We start from the raw sequence: 24496 nt of genomic DNA on the forward strand, positions 1-24496 counted from the left end.
GCTTTATATTTTAGAAGGGGGAAGGCCTGGAAGCTTGAATATGTCGAGGATAAATAGAGACTATCACAGTACGGCAGGAATCATATATAGATATAGGAAGATGTGGTATGATTGCCAATGAGACAACTCTCCATCCAAATAACAATTTATAAAAGTAAACCAATGTACTTATATGCATTTCAGCTGTCCATATGTAACCCCATGGTTGCTATGTGTTAACGTAATTGTATTCCAGCATTAAATCATTCATTCATAACACAATGAGTTCTACAATTTTACGATCATGAGATTGGTGCCGTGTCCAGGATAAAATGGATTTGACAAAAATCAAGTCTATTAGAGCTTGAAAAAGAGCTGCTTTCACTTAAAGACACTAGAAAACACTAACTTGCACTTATGCGCTAAAGCATAACAAACAACAACATGAATTACTACAACACTTTAGGGCAAGTTGGAAGAAAGAGTACCTACCATCACTACAGGAATTCCACAGGGCCAGTGGAAATAATCTACAGAAGATAAAGACTTGAGACATCGTACAGATGCATAATAAATCACCTAGAACCTTGTGGAACATCGGTATCATTGAGGACCTTCTGCGCAGTGGAGATGGTTTGGTGAGATCAGCAATAGTGTGTACAAAATGAGAACTTACCAATAAACCAATAGTCAAACTGTACCCATTAGAGATAAATTCTAATTACAATGATGAATCACAAATACTTACAAGGGGGGTGCTAGGATGAAATTTAAAAAAAAAGGCAGTACAGGAGTTTTGAGTAGAAAAAAAGGCAGGATGAGCAACTTGGCAAAAAAAAAGTCAGGATGACAATTTAAGTAAAAAAAGTCAGGATAAACTAATAAAAAAAAAAGGCAAAACCGAATAAAGTGACAAATTAAAAGGCAGGACAGAGATTTAAATTAAAAAAAAATGCAGGAATTTTTTTTTCATCCTAGCCCCCCCCCCCCATAAAAATCAAATGGTAGCTCCCTTAACGTCATTGAATTCCAGCATTTAATCATTCATTTGTATAAGCATCTTTTTCTCACTTCATAACACAACACATTCTATAATTATATGATGAAGAGAATACTTTCTATATATATTATAGATGCCTTGTTTTCTAAAATTTCCCTGTGTCACATGTTAATTGCCCTTGACCACAAGGTCATCATGCACTCAGACAGTGTTCAAATGACCTTGGTCTCATTTCATGGATCAGGAAACACGTAAATTTTAGTTGTCAAGTCCATATATCAGATACTATAAGCAATTAAGCAATTAAGCTATTATAGTTGGTGTATGGAATGATTGTAAGGTGTACTGGCAGATATCATCTGACCTTGACCTCATTTATTGGTTCAGTAGTTTAAGTGAAGTTTTTGCATTTTTTTTTTTTTTTTTTTTCAATTACTATATGCAATAGGTCAAGTTACAATATTTATTGTATGAATTTATTTTATGATGAACATGTAAGTCTGGAAGGTTTAATTTGACCTTGAACTCAATTTCCTGGTTCATTGCTCAGTTTAATTTTACCCTTGTCCGTACATATGTCCTAAAATTGATTTCTGTTCTCTAACTTTAGTTTGCCTCAACTAAATGTTATGAAACTTTTGTTTTGTGTATTACTTGTACTGTCATACAAGTGAGAGGTTTAGATAGCTATAAAACTAGGTGTTATCCACCATTTTTTACAAGAAAATGCCTGTACTATTTAAGTCAGGAATATGACAGTTGTTATCAATTCGTTTGATGTGTTTCAACTTATGATTTTGCCAATTGATTAGGGACTTTCCATTTTACTTTTTACCACAAAACACAGACTGAGTTTACATTTTGGTGGCGTCACTTTCACCATTCTAGAGTAATGCCCCTTTAGAAATGAAAAAAATTGCTGAATTTTTTTATTTCTGTTGTCTTGCTTTTGTTTGCCTCAAAAAGATATTTTTAGCTCACCTTGCCCGAAGAGCCAAGTGAGCTTTTCTCATCACTTTGCGTCCGTCCTATGTCTTTGGTTGTCGTCCGTCGTCGTCCGTTGTCATTAACTTTTAGAAAAAATCTTTTCCTCTACAAACAGCAATAATGTTCAGCAAAGTAAGATCTACAAATAAGTCAACATGACCAAAATGGTCAAGCAATAATGCACAACAAAGCAAGAGCTACAAATAAGTCAACTTGACCAAAAGGGTCAACTGACTCCTTATAAAGGAGTTATAGTCCTTTATAGTCAATTTTTAACAATTTTCATAAATTTTTACAAAATATTTTCTTCTGTCCCTTCTGGGCCAATTTCATTATAGATAGGGATAATTGTAAGCAGCAAGATTGTTCAATAAAGTAAGATCTACAACACATCACCAACACAAAAACACAATTTTGTCATGAATCCACTTGTGTCCTTGTTTAATATGCACATAGACCAAGGTGAGCTACACAGGCTCTTTAGAGCCTCTAGTTTCACTTGCTCGGGTAGACTTTATATACTTAAATTAAGTGGTACAAGAAAAGCAAAATGAGTATGTTAATTTTGATGTATGCCTTTTTGTGATTCTTCGTTACATTTGTTGTTTTTATAGTGATATTAAGATGATAACACAATAATGACTGCTGTACCCCTATTTTTGACATTTTTACTCTTTGAGTATGTTTGTTTTGTTCATACATCGTTGACAATGTAATGGAATTTGATGCGACTGTCATACAAGTGAGAGGTTTAGCTAGCTATAAAACCAAGTTCAATCCACCATTTTCTACATTAGAAAATGCCTGTACCAAGTCAGGAATATGACAGTTGTTATCCATTCGTTTGATGTGTTTGGACTTTTGATTTTGCCTTTTGATTTTGGATTTTCCTTTTGAATTTTCCTCGGAGTTCGGTATTTTTGTGTTTTTACTTTTTGCTCGTGATGCTTTTCACCACAAAACACAGATCAAGATTGAATTTTGGTAGTGTCACTTTAATAACTGTTCTAGAGTTTTAAATGGAAAAAAAGCAGAATTTTTCGAGTTGTTTCCTTTCTCTAACTTTTGTTTGCCTCAACCAAATACTATAAAACTTATACTCAATGCTTATTAACAGAAAATACTGATCAAGTTTGAATTTTGGTGATGTCACTTTTACTTTCTAGAGTTATGCCCCTTTACAAATGGAAAAAAAGCTGAATTTTTTGTTTCCTTTCTCTAACCCAAGTTTGCCTAAACCAATCGTTATAAGACTTATATATATTACTTTTTACCACAAATATCAGATCAAGTACACATTTGGGTAGCCTCACTTTACGGTTCTTCAGTTATGTCCCTTGATAAATTTATATAATATGCAAGGGAGGTCATCTGTGTCCAAAGGACATATTCCCCATTTATTTGTTTTGTGCTTTGGTCTGTTTTATTCATAAAGTAAACTATATTTGGTTAATGGATGATTGTAAGGTGAATATGTCTGTCTTGCAGGTATCACCTGACCTTGATCTCTCTTTCATGGTTCATTAGTCAATGTTAAGATTTGTTTCTTTAAGACTTAGATACTATAAGCAATAGGTTAACTATATTTGATGCATAGATTGATTGTTAGGTATACATGTCTGCCTTTAATGGTTCATCTGACCTTGACCTCATACATATAGGAGCATGTTTTACTAATTGAAACTGTGTCAATGCAAACATTGCTATGCCATGGGTATACACACGAAATCATAGTTTTTCTACAATTTCTATCCACAAAGTAATATTTCTGCCTTTAGTATTGGAACACTGAAAATCATAGCATATCTAGAAGAGGTATTATATATATAGCTACGACTTAAGACAAACTTTTCCCCAACAATTAGAAAAGTGGAATATTGAAATGATAATTCGTTATATTCCTGACATATTTCTGTCTTTCTGAATAATTATAAATTCTACCTCATTTTAGTCTGTATGTATACCACCTAACTTTTAACCTTAAATGGAGGTGACACAGTCACGTAAAGTGATTATTTACATTTTTTTTTTTATCTACATGATTAGTTAGACTTTAAAAAGATCTGCGTTAAAACATATGATTCTCTGTCTATTTATAGTTATGTTTATATATGTTCACATTACCATCAACAGTCTTTAGAGGTTATCATTGATTGTGTCTAAAATGATCTAAAATACTCACGAAATGCTGATACTCTATTAACATTTCACTGTTTGTTTAAAGTATTCTTAAGTAACACTTTATGAATGTTATCAATCAAATTAACGAGTTGGCGTTATGGTGATTTGCAATTTAAAAGTATGTTACCGTACATTGTCAGACCCTATTATGGCGGGAATTTGTTGTTACGGTAACAGTAAACAAAATGGCGTCGTGCACTGAGCTTTATGTCAACAATTTCGATTTTGTCGTGTAATTATATCTTGCAGACACAGTGAGTGAAATTACAATGTAAAAAATTATACAACGATTATCCCATTAAAACTGACATTTAAATAATTAGTTGTAAGAGATAGAGATAGCAGGAAAACCAGACAAATCTTCACTCAAAAATACACAAATACAACTTACAAGCAACCACATTTGCTTACACCAGAGATATGTCTCTGCTCAACCATATATAAAAGAGTAAAGAAAAAAATGAATTTTTAAAGTTTTTACAAAAAAAATATATATAATATGACATTTTCATAATCCAGATTTCCAGTTAAAAAAACTCTCCCTGCACTACACTTAGTGAGGGAGGGTAGGAGGGGTCCTGATCCCGAAATCCCGGGCTTAAAAACACGACATCCCGAAATCCCGGGCTTAAAAAACACGAAATCCTGAGGTCCCGAAATTCGAAAAAAAAAGAATTCCCGGATCCCGAAAGGGTCAATCCCGAAATCTCGAGCTTAAAAACACCCGATCCCGGAGTCCCGATAAAGGTCCTATCCCCCCTCCTTAGTCTACAGTCTAGTCACATAATTTAAATCAAGTTCTAAGGTAACATTATCGACATAAAAAACAAATCGTTGTCCATTTAATATGAGGCAGGCATTACCTGTAAATGGGAATAAAGTCTGTATAAATTATTTTTTTTGTAACTTTAATATTTGTTTAAAAAAGAAACGGAAATACTGTAACGTTTCCGATTTTGGTTCTATTGTTAGGTATTTTAGTTGTGACATTACTTAAGTTATGACGTCATATGCAATGTTAACAAAGAAATGCTGTCATCAGGTAACGTTTTTTCATATCAAGGAATTATTAAAAAATGAAATTGGTATTGTGTTCCTTACTTCGTCCCCATATTAATGTTAAAAACCACAGTCCTCGAAATTTCTATGACAGAGAATGCGAACACAAGTATACAAACACGAAAGTTTTATACTGATTTGGTTCATATACAATAATACAACCAATCAACCATATGATCTTGAGAGCTTTTTACCACAAGTGACAACACACAGACAGAGTTCAAATTTGGACAGCGAGTTGTTTGTCTTTATAGATTTATTCCCATTTTAAATTGGATAATTGTGAAGCTTGAGGGGAGTTCTTATAAATGTCCTCAGACAAATTAATTCTTCTTTTATTTTACATAACATGTACGTGTATATCAATATAAACTTTAATCCATAAGAATGATATCTTCAAACCAAAATTACTAACATATCAGTAAATTAGTGACCCTTATACAATATTTCCCAATGTTTGTATGATTCAAATACATTGTTTCCATATTCTCAGCAATCGTTGTACATAAATTTGTATTTAATTCAAGAAAATGGATGGAAAGAAAAGAGGGAAGAGGGCTAAAGGCAGTGTAGCACCTGATGAAAATGGATTTGCTAACAGTTCCTTTGAGCTTCATTTGGATTCAGATCATAATTTGAAAAACAACAGGTATAAATTTATGTAAACTTCATGGACAATCCTATTTTTTATACTTATTTTTGTCATTTAAGAAACATGCTCAGAAATATTAATTTGAATAATCAGTTTATTAATATAGTAAATCCACTCTAGACTTGATGCAAGAATTTGTCAAACAGAAATTAAACATTTTGCAATTAAAAATTTTGCAATTAAAGATTTGAAGCAAGTTTTTATTATTACATTTGCCTATTGATTTTTCCCATAGAAAAAAAGCATTATCTAGAGAGGAGCTCATATTACACTTCATATTTTTCTTCATACATTTTAGTAAAATGCTAAACACATTTAGAAGTAAGGTAGATGAAGCAAATAAAAAGAAAAATGCACTGGCTGCAATTGTCGAAGCAAAGAAAGGGGCACACAAATGGAGACAATATTGTGCATCAAAAAGAACTATCACAAAGTCAAGTAAGTTTGATTTGGTTAGACTATGTGTGATAATTTCAGGAATAAAGTCAATGACAAATGCAACAAACGAGTTAAAGACGAATGGTAACTGATTTGACCATATTAGCATATAAACAGAACTTACAATATTTAACTATGACTCGAGTCAGATAGTCTATTGCACCAATATTGATGAAAAAATGTCAAAGAACCATGTGCTTAACTTTTTAATTTATTCTTTTATTTCTATTTAAATTAAATTATTTTAATTAAAATCAAAGAAAACATGAATTATTCACCATAAACATCTTCCTATACAATAAAGAAGCAGACAGCAATATTATAGTTTGATCTCAACCAAAATGCTAAAAAAGCAATGGTCGATGGTAACTCATTTACAGAAATCTAGAAAATGACTAGATTGTAGTAGTTTTGTCACAGATCTTTCCAAAATACATTAAAGAAAATCTAAAGAATAAACACTCAAATTTGTATGCTCCCAATGTTATGAATATTTTATGGTATTTTATGAATTTTTATGATATTTTGTTAGAAGCACAATCAAAAGGTAAATTAAGTGTAGTGCATGCTTTATTTAAGGATACAGACAGCACACCAAAGGGTTGTTTGGTTGTTACTGTTCATCAACAATATTGCTTGAAATATTTAATTTTGTCTGAAATATGCATGTTAATATACATGTAGGTACTAATTTTAAACTTAGATTAATTTAGGCAATATATAAAGCAGCGCATGTTATGTTTGGCTTATTCATTGATATATGAGATACTGTGGGTTCATTTTAATTTCGTTGGATACCTTTTTCATGGATTTCATGGTATAGGGAATTATTCATTGAATTACAAATGTTCTCTCGGAATGTATGTAGTCTTTGGCATAACCTAGAAATCAATATAATTTTGAAATGCAAGTTATCCAGATCCATTATCCATGAAAATTGATACTCACAAATTAAATGAATTCACAGTTGATAACATGTATAATGCTTAAATGTTTAAATTCTTTATTTTAATGTCTTTCTATAATAATTTTATTCATCACAATTTTATACAATGCTCAATGCTCTAGTCTCAAATCTTAGGGAATGTCATAAAAAATTCAGAACTTACTTATTTGTTCAAAAAATTTATGATTTTATTTGTAAAATTAGTTCATTATCTATAACTATATATAGATGTACATTGTACCACTATTTTGATTTTGATATTTTATACATTAATTTACATTGGTTATTACCATACGTGTACATATCATACACGATAATGCATTGAAGGTAGAAAATGTGCTTTTATTAAGTTTTTTCATAGGGCAGTATTAAAAAAAATTTAAATGCAGAAAATATGAGTCTGCAGATCTGTAAACCATCTTATAAAAAATAAATTAAATCTGTCAGCAATTGATGAACAGTAATGGGGAAAAAATGCTTTAAATGTTGGCAACATTTTAAATGATGTAAATTGTAATCTTACATACTATTGTAAAAGTCAGAAAGTATAACTGTATTTGCATAAATTGATTTTATTATTCTAGAAAAAGGAATAACATTTTCCAATCCTTTTGTGCCTTCATTTGGAGTTTGTTCTTGTAGTATTTGTAGTAAATTTGTAAATCTAAGTTTAATTATTAGCAATAATGAGAAACACCATGTTATAGATACACTTGCTCCTGAAGGCTATATAAAGGAATACACATAAATTCAACTCACAGTTGCACATCAAAACATGACACACAGGGAAAGTATTTATAATTGTCACTTCTCACTTAACATATTATACACACATGGGTTCATATAAATTTATTACTAGGTTGTAAAATGTCAGGATGTTATTGTTGCATATAATTTTCACAAAATGGCTGACTTTTTCATCTATTGTAATGTTGAGCTTTCCTAAAAAACTTGTCCATAGAATTTGTTTATTGGTAATGTGGAAGACATCCCTTTGGAAGTTTTACCCACCCCATCTTGATTTGGTTGACTGTTATGGAACATCTGTGTCATGAGATACCACAGATATTCCCAATGGTCTTAGTCACAATCATGTTCTCATTCTATCAATTGTCACATCACCAAATAACATTTTTAACCAAATTTGTATTTTTTATCAGCAACACATGTACAACAGGTGCCACATGTGTAGCTGAATCTCCTTTCCATTCCAGAGCACTTGATATCACCTGCTTATTTTTTGTTGTGATTTGTACGGTTCAGGATTAAGTTTCTAAGCTGCTGTTTGTCTTGTTTGTTGATTTTTTTTCTTTTCCAATTTATTGCTGTTTTTTGTTTGTCTTCTAATTTATTATTGCTTCTGTTAGCATGTTTTGACTCATTTTTAACCACATGAATTGAAACCTTTAATTCATATGAAAGATTTATATTTAGACCAAAAACATATCTGGATATTAGTCCCAAATGTGAATTTGTATATTGGCCAAAATTTTATTCACTTTTTAAAAAAACATGATAGCATACTGGATGTTGATGTATAGTTTTCCTCAAATACCAATCAATGTATTCTGATCAATAACACATTGTTTATCTCTACTTAAGGTGGTACCCAACACCTGAACTAAAATTAATTTGGCTCGTTTAATTTTCTTAAAATTTTGACAAAGTATTGACTTTGGCCCTTTGACAAAAATATAAAAATTTCAAAAAATTTGAACCAACCGTTTAATCAGAAAAATTACACTGGTTATATAGCAGTCTGACCAAAACTTATTTTGATCCTTGAGAAGCTTAAAGTCATAAGAAACCTCAAATCAAAAAAAATAATGCATATGATTTTAATAACTCAATGGATAGTTTTCATTATAAAACTTATGTACATATACTTTTTTCTGAAGAAAATTCTTTAATTTATTCATATTTAGAAGAAGTTTACTTTATTTGAATAGCTTCCTTCCAGCAAGCAATTCCCCCCGAGATATTTTCCGTATGCAAGGTGACCTCAGTGTGACCCATCTCGTAAAAATCCGGTGACCACAATACGCATGGATGTCCTTAAAATAAACTATTATCTGAATTTACATGTTAAAAACGTGCTCAATTTCCATGCTTTTTTGTTTATTTTTCGTCAATTGTTGACAAACAGGTGACAATCGTTAAACTTCGGCTTCAAGACACGAACTTTAATTACCTGCCATATTTTCACAACAACACTGACCGATTGAAAAAAAAATTGACAATTATACGAAATTTACACGAAAAAAATGATAAATTCGAGCACAGAAGACTAAGTTTATGATGTTTGTATGCATTGGTTCAAGAATTGGAAGAACATTATTTTTCACCGGTCACTCGTTTCTTATGACTTTAATATTCCCTTATCAACACAGCGTCATTAAAACGTTCTGCTGATTTTACAGAGTTATCTCTCTGTAGTGTTAGGTACCACCTTAAAGCCAGTTAAATTATTTTTTTGTAATTATTTATTTTTATTTACCTTCTTCTGATCTTGAAAAGTTAAATGCATCTTAAAAATTAGATGCATTTTTTGCTTATGTGGATATACTTTTCATTTTAGAAAGTGAATTAAAAGGTGAGAGAGAGGTCTAGATCTGCATCTCCCCATATCATAACCTGATATCACATTTATCAGTCTGTTATATAGTATTCTGATGTACATGACTACATGTAGATATGATCATAGCTTCTATCTTTCTTAGGTTTTCTCTTTTTAACCCATAAACATATAGTTTCACTTTGTATATCTTCTCTGTGTGTCCTTTCTATTTGGTAAGTTTCATTCTGAAATGAAATATTGCATATGATTGTAGAATCTTATGTAGATTTGCATGTTATATTTTAATGAAAGTGGAAAATTGATTTGAGGTTAAACTTTGTGTTCACATGAAAAATCTTATATTTAGGGAACCCATTTTTGTGGTTTCAAATTCTTCTACACTGTTTTTTGTACTGGAAGGAAATTTTGCACAATTATTAGATCCAAGCATTGAAATTTTTTCTTGTGTTGTAGAAGTTATTTTAGGATAACACTTCCTCTTTCACCAAAAAGAAATCCTTATTAGAGTACAGTTGATTCCACTTAATTGCATACCGCTTAATAGCATAATTTGGTTAATTGCATACTTTTCTCCTGCACAAAACCATTTCCCATTCATCTAATGTTAAATTGTCCGGTTATATGCATAGCCTTACAAGTGTATCAGATTTAGTTGGGGTAAATAATTCTTGTCTGTCTTTGTCTTGGAAGATAGTGTATCACAATTTTTTTGAAAATCTTAAAAATTATATTTAACTTAGTAACATTAACTTTTGATAAAAAAGTCAAAATTTTTGGGAATTAATATTGTTGAGAACAAATCCTTTAACATTTTTACTTAAAAAGAATTGAAATTTCAGTTTTCAGATGTTAAAAAATTTCTATGTGATTATCACATTTTCTTAGTTAAATACTAATTATTTATGTAAACTTAATTCTCAAAACAGGAAGGCAAAGAAGTTCAAATGACATTTAAGCACATACATACTTAATGAAAACTATGGAATATCAGATTAAACACAATTTGCATGTATATTTACAGATTATCGTTTATCGTTGATCATCTCAACGAGATTGATTTTCTCACTTGAGCCGGTAGGCGGTACAGCGAAAGTGAGAAATGCAATCGAGTTGAGATGACCAATGATAATCTGTTTATCGCTATTTTTACCTATGACAACGTTGTCAATATTTATGTCAATTTCATTAGCAACGCCATGTGCCTGCTTAGTTTCTAGTGATAACTTTCCATCTCAAGCGAGTAGCATAATATGAAAAATTATCACAAAAAAAGATCAAAGGAAAAATGCACAAAATAGCGATAATATAAAATACATGCTTACATGTTTTTCATTGTGCCTAAAATTTCCCACAGAGATTTTCAGAAGTTGAAAGATATGCATAAATGATTATTTTTTTTACAGAACAAATTGGGATTCAGTAGGAAGTACGATTATTCTAGTACCAATTGGATCTCTAAAATCAGAATTATGATTAATACTTAGTGAAATTAAGTACAAATCAAAATTTAAATATCAACTGTGTAGTAGAAATTAGGATATCCAGATTTGTACTATGAGAACTTTAATACCTACACTACTGAATACCAACTTATATGTGTTTATACTGTTTTTGACAAAATTAAAACTAAACAAATAATTAAATTTTTATTTGATTATTGCATTAGTCAGACTATTATGAATATAAATCTTTCAATAAAAACCTGTTTCATTAAATAGAACAAGCATTATTAAAGAAAATTGAGAAAAGTAAGTTTGAAACCAGGAGATGATATGATTTTTTTAACATTTAACAAAAGATGATATGGCTATTTAACATTTAATAAAAAGTTTGGATAACCTGCTTTAGCTTCTGTTTTAAATTAACACACTGATCATTTTGGCCAGTTTTTATAAAAAATATTGTGGTCCTAATTAATTTATTTTTGTCATGTCTGTAAAAGAAGTTATCCTTGTGTTACTTAACCTGATGATGTATTGGGTTTGTTCAGTTTGACAGGACCTTGACCTTAAAATAATGTATAGAGATATTAATGAAATAATTAATGAGGTTTAAACATGTATCAATGTCTCAGACTAATACAAAAATCAGTGCTTATTAACTAGTTTTTATTGAGTTATGCCCCTTGGAAATTGATTTTGTGTAAAGTTGCATTGTAAGCTTTCTTGGAACTCAATTTCTTGTAGAATTGTTATAAAATTTATATCAATGATTTCTATCAGCAATGTCTTGGAAAATCTATGCTCAACTCTTATTTTGACATTTAGCTGAAACTAATGTCTCTCTGAAAAGTAATGTATAATGAAAATTACATTGTAAGAACTCCTACAAATACATTTTCTTCTAACTTTTTATGAAGTTTATATCAAAGGCTTGTATGAGCAAGGTCTATAACTTTGTGGGGACCAAACATTTTTACAGGAGAAGTGCATGGAAAATAATAGTGCTAACAATTTCATGTATATATATATTTATATCTAAGAAACCAATTGCTCATTGTTGTTGAAGAACATTTAAGTCACCTTGACCTATACTTTGATTTTTTTACTTGTTATCTTTTAGCTCACCTGGCCCAAAGGGCCAAATGATCTTTTCTCATCACTTTGCGTCCGTCGTCAGGCGTTGTCTGTTAACTTTTACACAAATCTTTTTCTCTGAAACTACTGGGCCAAATTAAACCAAACTTGGCCACAATCATTATTGGGTTATCTAGGTTTAAAAATGTGTCCGGTGACCCAGCCAACCAACCAAGATGGCCGCTATGGCTAAAAATAGATCAAAGGGGTAAAATGTAGTTTTTGGCTTATAACTCAAAAAGCAAAGCATTTAGAGCAAATCTGACATGGGTATAAAATTGTTTAACAGGTCAAGATCTATCTACCCTGAAATTTTCAGATGAATCGGACAACCCGTTGTTGGGTTGCTGCCCCTGAATTGGTAATTTTAAGGAAATTTTGCTGTTTTTGGTTATTATCTTGAATATTATTATAGATAGAGATAAACAGTGAACATCCATTATGTTCAGCAAAGTAAGATTTACAAATAAGTCAACATGACTGAAATAGTCAGTTGACCCCTTTAGAAGTTAATGCCCTTTATAGTCAATTTTTAACCATTTTTCGTAAATCTTAGTAATCTTTTACAAAAATCTTCTCTGAAACTACTAGGCCAAATTACTCCAAACTTGGCCACAATCATCTTTGGGGTATCTACTTGAAAAATGTGTCTGGTTACCCAGCCATTCAACCAAGATGGCTGCCACGGCTAAAAATAGAACATGGAGTAAAATGCAGTTTTAGGCTTATAACTCAAAAACCAAAGCATTTAGAGCAAATATGACGGGAATAATTGTTAATGAGGTCAAGATCTGTCTGCCTTAAAATTTTCAGATGGAATGGACAACTGGTTGTTGGGTTGCTGCCCCTGAATTGGTAATTTTAAGGAAATTTTGACGTTTTTTTGTTTTTATCTTGAATATTTTTATAGATAGAGATAAACTGTAAACAGCAATAATGTACAGCAAAGTAAGACCTAAAATTAAGTAAACATGACCAAAATGGTCAATTGACCCCTAAGGAGTTGTTGTCCTTTATAGTCAATTTTTATAAAATTTGTAAATTTTTACTAATATTTTCCACTGAAACTACTGGGCCAAGTTCATTATAGATAGAGATAATTGTAAACAGCAAGAATGTTCAGTAAAGTAAGATGTACAAATACATCACCATCACCAAAACACAATTTTGTCATGAATCCATCTGCTTCCTTTGTTTAATATTCACATAGACCAAGGTGAGCAACACAGGCTCTTTAGAGCCTCTAGTTTATTTCTTCATCCATTTTGTCAGAAACCTATTTTACTTCTAGTGTGCTACAATCCTTATATATGGTAATTTTCTTTAAAATTTCACCACTTTTGTAGTCTTGTTTAGAACACTTAGATCACGAAGACCTACATTACCCAATTTAAGAATGTTTATGGTTGATTTTTTTTTGCAGAAAACTATTGTTATTTCTCAATGTATGACAGTTTTATCACCTATGAGGTGTGTTATTTATAACAATATCCCATATCTGTTATGACGCCAACAGTCCAATTAATAAGGACAGATGAGATTACAATATGGCATAATTCTGAACAATAACTTTGTCTATTCTCATCCCCCTTTTACATTATTTATAAAAACAACTGTTTAGATATTTTATTTTTTCATTGTAAATGAATTGTAATGTAACCTCCCCTCCCCAAATTAAAAAAAAGAAACAAATTGATTATGTAAAATGATTAATGCATTCTTTTCATGAATGTGACCTACCGAATTAGACTATTTACCGGATTTGTTATCACATAAGCAACACGACGGTGCCACATGTGGAGCAGGATCTGCTTACCCTTCCGGAGCACCTGAGATCACCCCTAGTTTTTTGGTGGGGTTCGTGTTGTTTATTCTTTAGTTTTCTATGTTGTGTCATGTGTGCTGTTGTTTGTTTGTCTTTTTCATTTTTAGCCATGGCGTTGTCAGTTTGTTTTAGATTTATAAGTTTGACTGTCCCTTTGGGATCTTTTGTCCCTCTGGATTTCTGTCAGTATCTTGTTATGTTGAAAAAAAAACTATTTTCAGCTTGCCTTTTTTTTTATGTATTTTTTTAAATTTTAGAACTATAGTTTTAACTTTAACAATTAGATCAATATGATTTCTTAATTGGTATTAAACTTTTATTTATTGTAATTTATTGTAATTTATTTTTAAAATTTCTAAAGTTAATCTTTTTAAACAGTAATTTTCTTGTTTTTTTTATATTTTTTATATTTGTTAATGTTCTACAAATACAATGATAGAAATTTTAATTTATTTCTTATTGCACACAAATTTAATGAAGAAAAATTGCAAATGAAAGTTGGATTTATAGTAATCTGATGTGATAAAGTGTTGAATCCTGGATGATAGAAAGTGAAAATTTATTTTTTTCCTAAAAGGCGGGAATACAGAGGATGAGGAAAATCAACCAGGAAATAAAGGTCAGGGTCTAGATGCCATTGACCCCGAAGTCCTGGATTCTATAAATGTTGGCCATGGAAAGAAGAAAAACAGCACTATGATTGCTTCACAGACAAAAGCATTGTTTGATCATTTTAAAGAACTTGGACGTTCCAAAAATCCTAATGCTGTAGTAGACCTAGAATTCATATCAAGTTTGCTAAGGAATGGTGCCAATATAAACTGCTCAGACAGACATGGACAGACATTATTACATGAGGTTTGATATGTTTTTGTTCACCTTGTCAACCTGATTGTCCAACAAATATAAAGATACTTGATGATATTTTGTCTACATTTATGTTCATGTTGATGAATTTTCGTGGATTAATGAAAACTTTTATTTTTCATAGATATTTGATCACATGGTTTATTCAAAGTGTGCATGTAAGCTTTAAGACAATTTAAAATTCATTGAACATTTAAATTTGTGGTGCACCTGTAACCATGAAATCAACAAAAAATGAAATTTGGATAAAAATGACTCCACAGTATACCGTAAATTATTCCAATGTTGAATATGATTTTGCTTTGTACTTCATAGGTTGCACGAATGTGGCATGTAGACATAGCCCAATTTTTACTGGATGCAGGTGCAGATATAAACCACCCTGATCACCTTGGTAGGACGCCATTACATGTAGCAGCAGCTGTTGACTATCCAGAAATGTGTGAAGTTTTGATTGACAGGGGAGGTAAATCTTGTATACACTAGACTCATTATAAGTTTGGAGTCAAAATACTCAGCTATTGTTAATGTTAATCTAAATTCTACAAACATTTACCATTGCAGAAGATTTTTCTTGCAAAACAAAGCAGCAGGTTTAATTATTACCAGAATATTTAAGAACCAAAGATAAGAGCTGTTCTGGCTAAAAAAAAGAAATGAGCCAGCAAATTCATCAGTAACTATATAATTGTGTTGCTTGTTTTGAAAACTTGGAGTGAATATGATGTATTGCCCTGTTATTTTATATTTTTTCTTCCTTAAAACATTGTCACTCCTTTAAGAAAATGTTTGAAGAAAAATAACTAACATTTATGGTGTCACTGTTTTCTGAAGTAGTGAACTAAAGCAGAATACAGATAACTTTATTTATTTTGAATGATGCGAATTTTAGAAATTAAAAGAATAGCCTATTTGTGATGTTCATTGTCTAAATGACCTTCTTATTTCACTTTTTATTAAGCAAAGGGAATAACAAATGCACTAGAATTTAAATAAAGAATTAAGAGGTCTGGTATTACTTACACATATCTTCTTACTTGATAGCTGTAAAAGAAGCAAAAACTAAAGGAGAATTGCAGACGCCTGTCCATTTTGCAGCCAAAAATGATGCAGTAAAATCTTTAAAGACCCTAATTAAAAGAGGCTGCTTGTTTGATGGTAAAGAAGTATTAGATTACAGAAAAAGGACACCTCTATATGTTGCTTCACAATTGGGTAAGTACATGTTTGAATTCAGGATTTTAAGGGTAAAACACTAAATGAAAGTTGTATTGCACAGTTAGCATGTGATGACATTAGGGACTTACCCAAGTCAAGAACCTTGTCAGTTAGTTAGGTTTTTTTGGTCTTGCACTAACAAAAGTCAGCGTAAACAAATGTTTAAGTTCTATGTTTAAGTTAGTTAGATAAGAACAACCTGTTGTACTTTGTATAAATTTGCTCCACTATTAGTACAAATCAGTTCGACAACTGTTTAGAGATATTTCTCCTTAAGTCCAGTGACTGAATTAATTAACAATTTTGCAATGTTAAGTTTTCTGCTTCAGTCAGTTTGATAGGAACTACAGAGTAATAACATATTTACAGTGCATTGTATTTGTTTCTTGCTATTTTTTTTACCAAATGTTCCATGCTACACCACATTCTCTCAATTCATCTAGTTATACTATTGTTATTACAGATAGAAGTGAAAGTGCTCAAATTTTACTGAATAACAAAGCGTCTGCTACAACACGGGATGTCAGTGGACAAATATGTCTGTCTTGGATGATAGTTAAAATGCCTCCTGTCGTAAGTTTTCAATCTTGAACAGAAATTACAAAAATTATTGCCAGGTTTTGTATTGATGTTAAAAATGTGAGTGTGTGAGTATCGCAATAAGAAATTCTGATATCCCAGATACTTAACTTTATTGCACCTCCAGATAATTAGTGACAATGTGGTGCTGAAAAAACTATGAATCTGTAGGGGTACAGTAGATTTCATAGTGGTATCATGACATTGCATCTAACTATTATTGTTATTATATTTCATTATTTATTTATATTAAAAATTGGCAAGGAAAGTCTACAGATAGTGGGAAAAAGTCAACTGTGCCTGAGGGAGTTGGAACTTTAGTATCTTTATAATTTTTTGATTTATCAATGGAAATTTTAAGATAAAATACTGTATTAAAAAAAATTAAAGCAGATAATTTTTAACACTAATGTAATTCACACACTAACATCTAACATATTGTATTTTTGATTTATCAAGGCACAAGATGCTTTAAGCCAGTTTTGGACATGTGACAGACCTAACAGGAAGCAGTACTTTGATTTACATCATATGGTTCATGATAAAAGTAAGACTACTATATTTAACATTTACAGCTAATTTCCTAATGCTGGTAGAGTAAGACTTTTCAGCATTGTATTTTAAGATTGACATCTGCAAACAATTTAGATATGCATAGTTAAACCTGTATATATGATAATTAAGAAATAATTCATGGCAGCCGTAGATTTGCTTTCATTTAACCTTGGGTTGGGCATTTATATTTGATTATTTTACCCTGAGCGTTAGCTAAGCATGTATCAAAAATCTACGGAAGTCTTTGTTTTATAGCATATTTTTAAGGAAGTTACCTCAATTTAAAGGATCTGATTATTGCCAAAATACTGATTGTTGCCACAATAAAAAAATTAGACCTAATAGAAGTTGCAGCTGAGACACATGAAAAGGTCAGCTTTATTATAATTTGGATTCTGTTTTATTCTATTTTAGAAGTTGACAAAGACCTTGTTGCTGTTACTCCTGTAAGTAATAGATCTGTTCCAAAATTGATTTGTAGGGAGGGAGAGAGGTGTGGAAGCACCCAAGTTAATTATTTATGGGTTATTGCATTTTCCTTAGAATTTTAAAAGAATTGATAAAAGGAAAAAAAAAAATTAAAGAAACTATCCACAACATTAGCATACATTTTGTTTCACAACATGTATTCTTATTAAATTTTTATTGTTTTGGATTATGAAGGGGGATACAGTGCTTCAAAGAATGAGTAAATTATCTTTAAGTAGATTGATGATGGAAAGTTTAACAACCTTCACTGGCTTTACAGCCCTTGCTTGGTTGGTTTAGTAGATTAGACCTGAGGGCAGAGCTTCCAAAACATATTTGAGCCAGCCAAATATTTTATATCTGATCCCGATTTTAATTTCTTAAGACTTAGTCACAAAAGGCAATTATGGTAATCAGATGGCTATTCCAATGATAGACATTGGTTTAAAAAAAAAAACGATTTTTAAATTTACTTTGATATGCATTTTCGTATGTAAACTGTTAAATTGGCAGTGCATCATTCAAAGGGTGCACATCAGCGTGCTCATATCTGCCTTAGACTCTTTATTTGTGCAAAATGACATTGTCAAAAACTTTTCTTTTGTTTTTGAAAATCACATTTCCTAAAACTGAATGTTGACTTGACATTTAAGTTGTCAATGGTAAAACATGGACCATAAATGGATACGTAAAATCCATGTATGTTTACAAAGCTCGACTGAGTGAAGAAGCTCTTTCCACGCTATTTCTTCAACAAAATACTTGAAATGAACGTTAAATACAGGTATCAATGGTTAATTTTTCATTTGAAACCTTTTTAAATTTTTCATCAAATCATGTTGATAAACTAATTCCTTATAATAAATTTAATCTTTTGGACTAAATCAATTAGATACAAACCGCTGAAATGTAAGAAAATAATTGTGAATAGATCAGTTTATACCATCTCCAGTACCGAAAATAGTTCACCTGTCACCTGAATAGGTAGATTTCAGCTGTCCAACAACTAATTAGCCTTGATTACAATTTGAAGGTATTCAAGTAGGTTTTTTTTTTATAGTAATTAATCATCATGTCACTTTTATAACAGGAAATGTGTGGATGTTAAAGGCAAAAAGGTTGGGTCAAAAAGATCGTGAATTATGTTAATTATGTTAAAATATCGAAAAACCCTTGAAAACTAAAATATATATGACCGTTTCATGCTTTACACAGCCGGACTTTTACCAAACATTATACAAATGTCTGGAATATATGACTGTTTTGGAAGTCTTGCCTGAGGGCTGCACTGAAGATACACTATTGTCTGTAGTAGAGGATTGATTTTGATCTGTAAAGTTTGACATATATAGTACTGTAGCTGTTTATCAAGGTTGTTTCATTTTAACTGGAATTACTATGAAAATAGTTTTTTGCCTTATCTCCAAAAACATTAAAGAATGAAATTTGTTAATGTATAATCTTTATTTACTTCCAGTTAGGAGCAGCAGTCAACTATAAACAGTATGATTTATTGATGAACAAAACATTTATAAAACTGATTAACACACAGTGGGTTAGATTTGCAAGGTTTGTTCATATTATAACTCTAAAAAAGACTTTTATGTATAAATGCTGTTATGATATTTAGAAAACCATTTCTCAAGATAGTTTTTTCAGAAAAATTATGAATTCTTAAATTGTATTGTTTAATGAACCTCCCAAAGTTGGCATTCTCCATAGAGCGTGATCTATCTTTTCTTATGACACCTTCATGCTGTAATGTTTTACCTTGATCCAATCAAAAAGGGATTTTCCATAAAGTTTTACTATCTTCCCTGTGAAGAAAGTCTCTGAATTGGAGACAAACGATTCAGTGATGGTATAAACATTAAAGTTTTATATTTCAGAAGGTATAACCTAAATAAATATTAATGTTCTGTTTAGATGGAGAGCATGGTTGAATTTATTCCTGAATTTTGTGTACATCCTTTTATGGTCATTAATTGGTATCTTCATAGAATTTGATGAACGACACATATATACCATGCCAGAGCATTGGTATAGAGTTGTATTGTGGGTAAGTAGCCATTAGAATAAAATATAGACTTAGCTATATATTATTAAAGTTTGTTCAGTCTGTCACAAAGTAGGGGAGGATTGAGTTCTTGCAAACATGTTTATTTGTGCCTGTAGTTCATTGGTTGTTGTTGGTTCATGTCTGTTATGCTTTAAACCAACATCTTCATGAGCGATTTATTTTCATGACCTTCACGAGTCGAGAAATAACTGATTCATGTAAAACTTTGAGCTTTCTTAAATTGAATAAATACATCAGGTAGATTTGAAAATCACGAAATTAAATTGATGGGATATGGGTTTGGGAGGGCGTTATAAGAAATAAAGTATTCGCCAAAATAAGTTAGTTTACAGTATTTGTTTTTCATTTATTTTTTTGTTTTGAATTAAGATTTCTCCATTGTATTGTTTCAAAATTTACATGTCAGGGTCATTTATAGCCGATTATATTGTACATTTTGTTTCATTGTTAAAGGATGAACACTTGCCTGTAATTGATTTAAATAATTTGTTAATTCCAGATAATACTCACATTGTATCATGAGTATGAAATCTTGAATTTATTAAATGAATTTTCTGAAAAATTTCAATCAAGATTTTAAATTAATCTGAGGGCATTAAAGCAAAATCAGGATAATACAATCTGCTCTCTGTCAAATTTGAAGTCAATGTTTGTACATTATTTATAGGTTGCAGCAGTAGGTTTTACAGCATGGCAAATAATAGAAGAAGTTTTAGAATATAAAAGATCTGTACGGAAAAACTATGTAAGTTGATTTATCTAAGGAGAATGTGATAACTGTAAATTCAGAAATTATTGCTTGCATTTATCATTGCCATTTTGTCATTTTAGTCTAAAATTCAATTTTAATTATTGTGATATTGAGAAAAATCATGTTTAATTGTTATAAGAAAAATTTCAAAAAGCAGGTTCAAATTATTGAGATTGTAATCCTGTCGCATTATTTGCAATGATAAAAACATCGCAATAATTCCAGAATTTACAGTAATTTGAATTTAAAAAAAGATGATGACCTGATTTCTTACCAAAATTTTTTTGTTATAATTATAATAATGTTGAAATTTTAAAGTCTGTTATTAGTAAGACAATATCATAAATAAGAGAACTATGAATATATAGAAATAACTATCAATGTAAAAATAAAATACAAAAAGAAGTAGCCAGTAATATGCACAATCTACTCAGGTCATATTTGTTGAGAAAATAGTGCAAATCATTAATGTTATGTATTCCGGATTTTAAGTCTTATGCTTATGACATTACTTTGTACTTTTGTTTGAGTGCCTTAGATATAGATTTTGATCATAAAAGTAACACAACGCCAAGTATAGAGACATTCCTTTATTTCATTACAACATTAAGGCATTGTTGTAAAGAAAAATATTGAGTATATACTTATTTTAGTCAGACATGCATATATAGCTAATCTTCTAATGTCTTCTAGCTATGGGAATCAACACGCTCAAAAGAAATTGATGCAGACTTGCAGTATTGCCATGAACGATGGCCTGAAGAGAGACTCTTTCTTCTATCAGAAAAAGAGGACCTAAAGGAGAGAGATCCATCTTACTTCTCAGATTTTTGGTAAATTATTTTATATGCATCTTTACAGAATATAGTAGTAAGATACCCCTATATTTTGCATCAAAGAGGGATATTTATGCTACTCATGGCAACATAATGTTCAGTAGGGTTGACAATTTACAACCAGAAAGCAAGTTCAGTTTGCCATACTTAAAAACAAACTGCATTCTTTAATCAATGATTATAATAGACTGGAAACCAGATAATTTTCTATTGTTTTAAAATAAAACATATCAATTTTATTTTGATAGGAATATATTTGATTGGACATGTTATTTGTTTCTAATGGTGTGTATTGCCACCCACATAGCTGATGTTGTGGACCACAAAACAAGTGTAGCAAGAGCGCACATAAGACTGATGGCAGTTACTATAATATTACTATGGCTCAGGCTCATGAAAAATGTCAGATGTTTTTCTCTACTTGGTAAGTCTCAAATACTGATTAAAATCAATTAAATTCGACTGACTTTAATGCAGATTGTTTGATGTTTAAGAAAATGTAATTGAAAATAAGACACAAATTTATTGCATCAGTTTTCTACTAGTCTTTGAGTTGATCTTCAAATTTTAAAACTAAATATCCTTTAAAGGAATCTTCAATAAATATATAAATATACATGTCTAAACATGTGACATCTTTATGACAGACATTCTCCATGGGATAATGCATGGTTGTACAGGGCTAACACCATAATTTATAATTTTATATATATAATTTATCTGAAATTAAGCCCAACAACGTTAAATCTTCATTTGTTTTTCCTTTGCTTATGTGACATCGTGGCAACACCACCTGTTAGGCCTTATGTGCTCCATACCACTTGTGTATATAAATATATAATTAATAAGTATGTATAAACAAGTGACAACCCTAAGACAGATCTATCCATTGGATAACCAGTGAAGGTGATACACCGCTAAAAACACATATTATATTCATAATTACTTTAAATTTCAGCACAACAATGTTAAATCTGCAAATTTTTCCCTTGCCGGGATTCAAACCCGTGCTATTGGGATATCGAGACAATTCTGCCTGCAATATTTAGCGCTTTAGGACTCTACCACCTAGACCGAAAACATTTATATTAATTTTTTTAAGTGCTCATTCAATACATGTCTTGATATTTTACAGGTCCATTTATAGTAATGTTAACACATATGTTAAAAGATCTGGTCAGATTTACATTCCTTTACTTGGAATTCTACATCCCATTTGGTAAGTCTAAAAATAGAAAAGTTTGATATCTGAAAAATTGGATAAATCAAACTCTTGAGACTGAGTCAGCTTGCTAGCTTGATCATACATCTGACAGACGAGTACAAATAACTGTTTCATGTAACTTAGTTCAAGGATTTCATTAAAGTAAAAAAAAATTAGCATAATGCAATTTTATGTTTCTCATTTGTTGTGACATGAGAATGCATTGAGCTTTTTTTGATATAAAACACAATATAACAGATAAAGTTATAAAAGAGCCACTCTAAACAGAGTTATGAGAGACTAAAACACACATTAAGATTCATTTAATATATTACATATAATGTACATCAATATAATTATCTTAGCATTAAACACCATAATATTAAAAAAACAATTATAAAAAAAAACAAACACTTATTACGAGTATGAAATACACTTTCTCTTAAAAAGTACTTCATTGAAGATTTAGGTGGTAAAATAGCAAACTGTCATCACAAAACATAAATGAAAACTTTTTGTCATTACTCTTATTACTAAAACTACTTTCTATATTACATACACTGTTAAAAAATATCGTTCACAAATCTGCATATTGTAGGCATTCTATTATGTTTTTCATCCTCTATTATATTCAGGGTTACCAGAGAATTTTTTTTTACTTACAAACATTTATTTGTATACTTATTATTCATACTTTAGTTGACTAATTGATATTAATTTCAGTGTTTGCATTCTACATGATATTTGGTGGAGATAAAGCAGCTTATTCAGGAAAAGGTGCTGCTGCAAGTGCTGAGAATGTTACTGTGTCAGGATATGAAGATTTCAACAGCGCCCTCTTCAGTTTGTTCAGATTAACTATGGTGGATGACTATGATTTTGATGTAAGTATATGATTTAAGGTGGTACCTAACACTACAGGGGGATAACTTTGTAAAAATCAGCGGAACATTTTAATCAGCAAAATTTTGCAAAAGTGTTATTAAAACCTTTTTATACATGTGCTTAATCATGTTACTATAATTTGTACTTCCTGTCAAATATCAGTATTAATTATATATACTATTATTGCACCTTTGTTAACCATGTTGTTCTAATGTAAATATGTTCACACTTTTATTGTTTGTTAAAAAATGTTGTTCTTATATACGCCATGTGGGGGCTTTAGTGAAATAAAATGTCTTATGTCTTAATGTCGTTCTATTATTAGGGAAGTATTAAGCTTCTCAATGATATTAATTAGTGTCTGTTAAACTGCTATCTATCCAATGATTTTTTTCCGATGAGGTGTGTGGTTCAAGTTTTTTTAATTTGATTTTTAGAGTGAAAGTAAATATTTTGTCAAAATTTAATGAGAATTAAATGAGATAAATTAATTTTAGTCCAAGTGTTGGGTACCACCTTAAAATAAATTTTCTTCACAAGAAACCAAATGACACAGAAATTAACAACTATAGTTCACTGTACGGCCTTCAACAATGAGCAAAGCCCATACTGTATAGTCAGCTATGAAAAGCCCCGAAATGTAAAACAATTTTAAGAAGAAAACGTTTATCTATCTAAATATGAATGAGAAGAGATATAGGGTGTCAATCTAACAAACCAGTTGTAGCTATCTAAGACCATGTTCAAACTGCATACATTTTTTCAAAGAGACATGTTTTAACTACCTAAAAGACTTTAAACAAAACATTTTTATTACTTTAATTTGTGTTTA

General features: G+C 30.6%; 1 protein-coding gene across 6 annotated transcripts in view; it reads left to right on the plus strand.

Moving 5' to 3' along the window:
• The first annotated feature begins 4308 nt into the window (after window positions 1–4308).
• Window positions 4309–24496, plus strand: part of LOC139528201 (transient receptor potential cation channel subfamily V member 3-like) — a 34815-nt gene continuing 14627 nt past the window's right edge. For 2 of the 6 annotated variants that reach the window (XM_071324081.1, XM_071324103.1), the window contains exons 1-17: window positions 4309–4401; window positions 5734–5855; window positions 6157–6296; window positions 11539–11568; window positions 14799–15079; window positions 15404–15554; window positions 16133–16303; window positions 16770–16879; window positions 17345–17432; window positions 17855–17886; window positions 19386–19477; window positions 19835–19967; window positions 20656–20733; window positions 21433–21572; window positions 21824–21999; window positions 22711–22794; window positions 23503–23663. In XM_071324081.1, coding sequence (XP_071180182.1) covers window positions 5737–5855; window positions 6157–6296; window positions 11539–11568; window positions 14799–15079; window positions 15404–15554; window positions 16133–16303; window positions 16770–16879; window positions 17345–17432; window positions 17855–17886; window positions 19386–19477; window positions 19835–19967; window positions 20656–20733; window positions 21433–21572; window positions 21824–21999; window positions 22711–22794; window positions 23503–23663 — 1986 coding nt within the window. In that variant the 5' untranslated portion in view covers window positions 4309–4401; window positions 5734–5736. Of the gene's footprint in view, window positions 4402–5733; window positions 5856–6156; window positions 6297–6828; window positions 6844–9820; window positions 9836–11538; window positions 11569–14798; window positions 15080–15403; window positions 15555–16132; window positions 16304–16769; window positions 16880–17344; window positions 17433–17854; window positions 17887–19385; window positions 19478–19834; window positions 19968–20655; window positions 20734–21432; window positions 21573–21823; window positions 22000–22710; window positions 22795–23502; window positions 23664–24496 lie in introns of all 6 variants that reach the window. The other 4 variants (XM_071324111.1, XM_071324116.1, XM_071324090.1 and 1 more) reach the window with 3 other exon arrangements.

Source organism: Mytilus edulis, chromosome 1 (assembly GCF_963676685.1).
Source record: "Mytilus edulis chromosome 1, xbMytEdul2.2, whole genome shotgun sequence".
Classification (NCBI taxonomy): domain Eukaryota; kingdom Metazoa; phylum Mollusca; class Bivalvia; order Mytilida; family Mytilidae; genus Mytilus; species Mytilus edulis.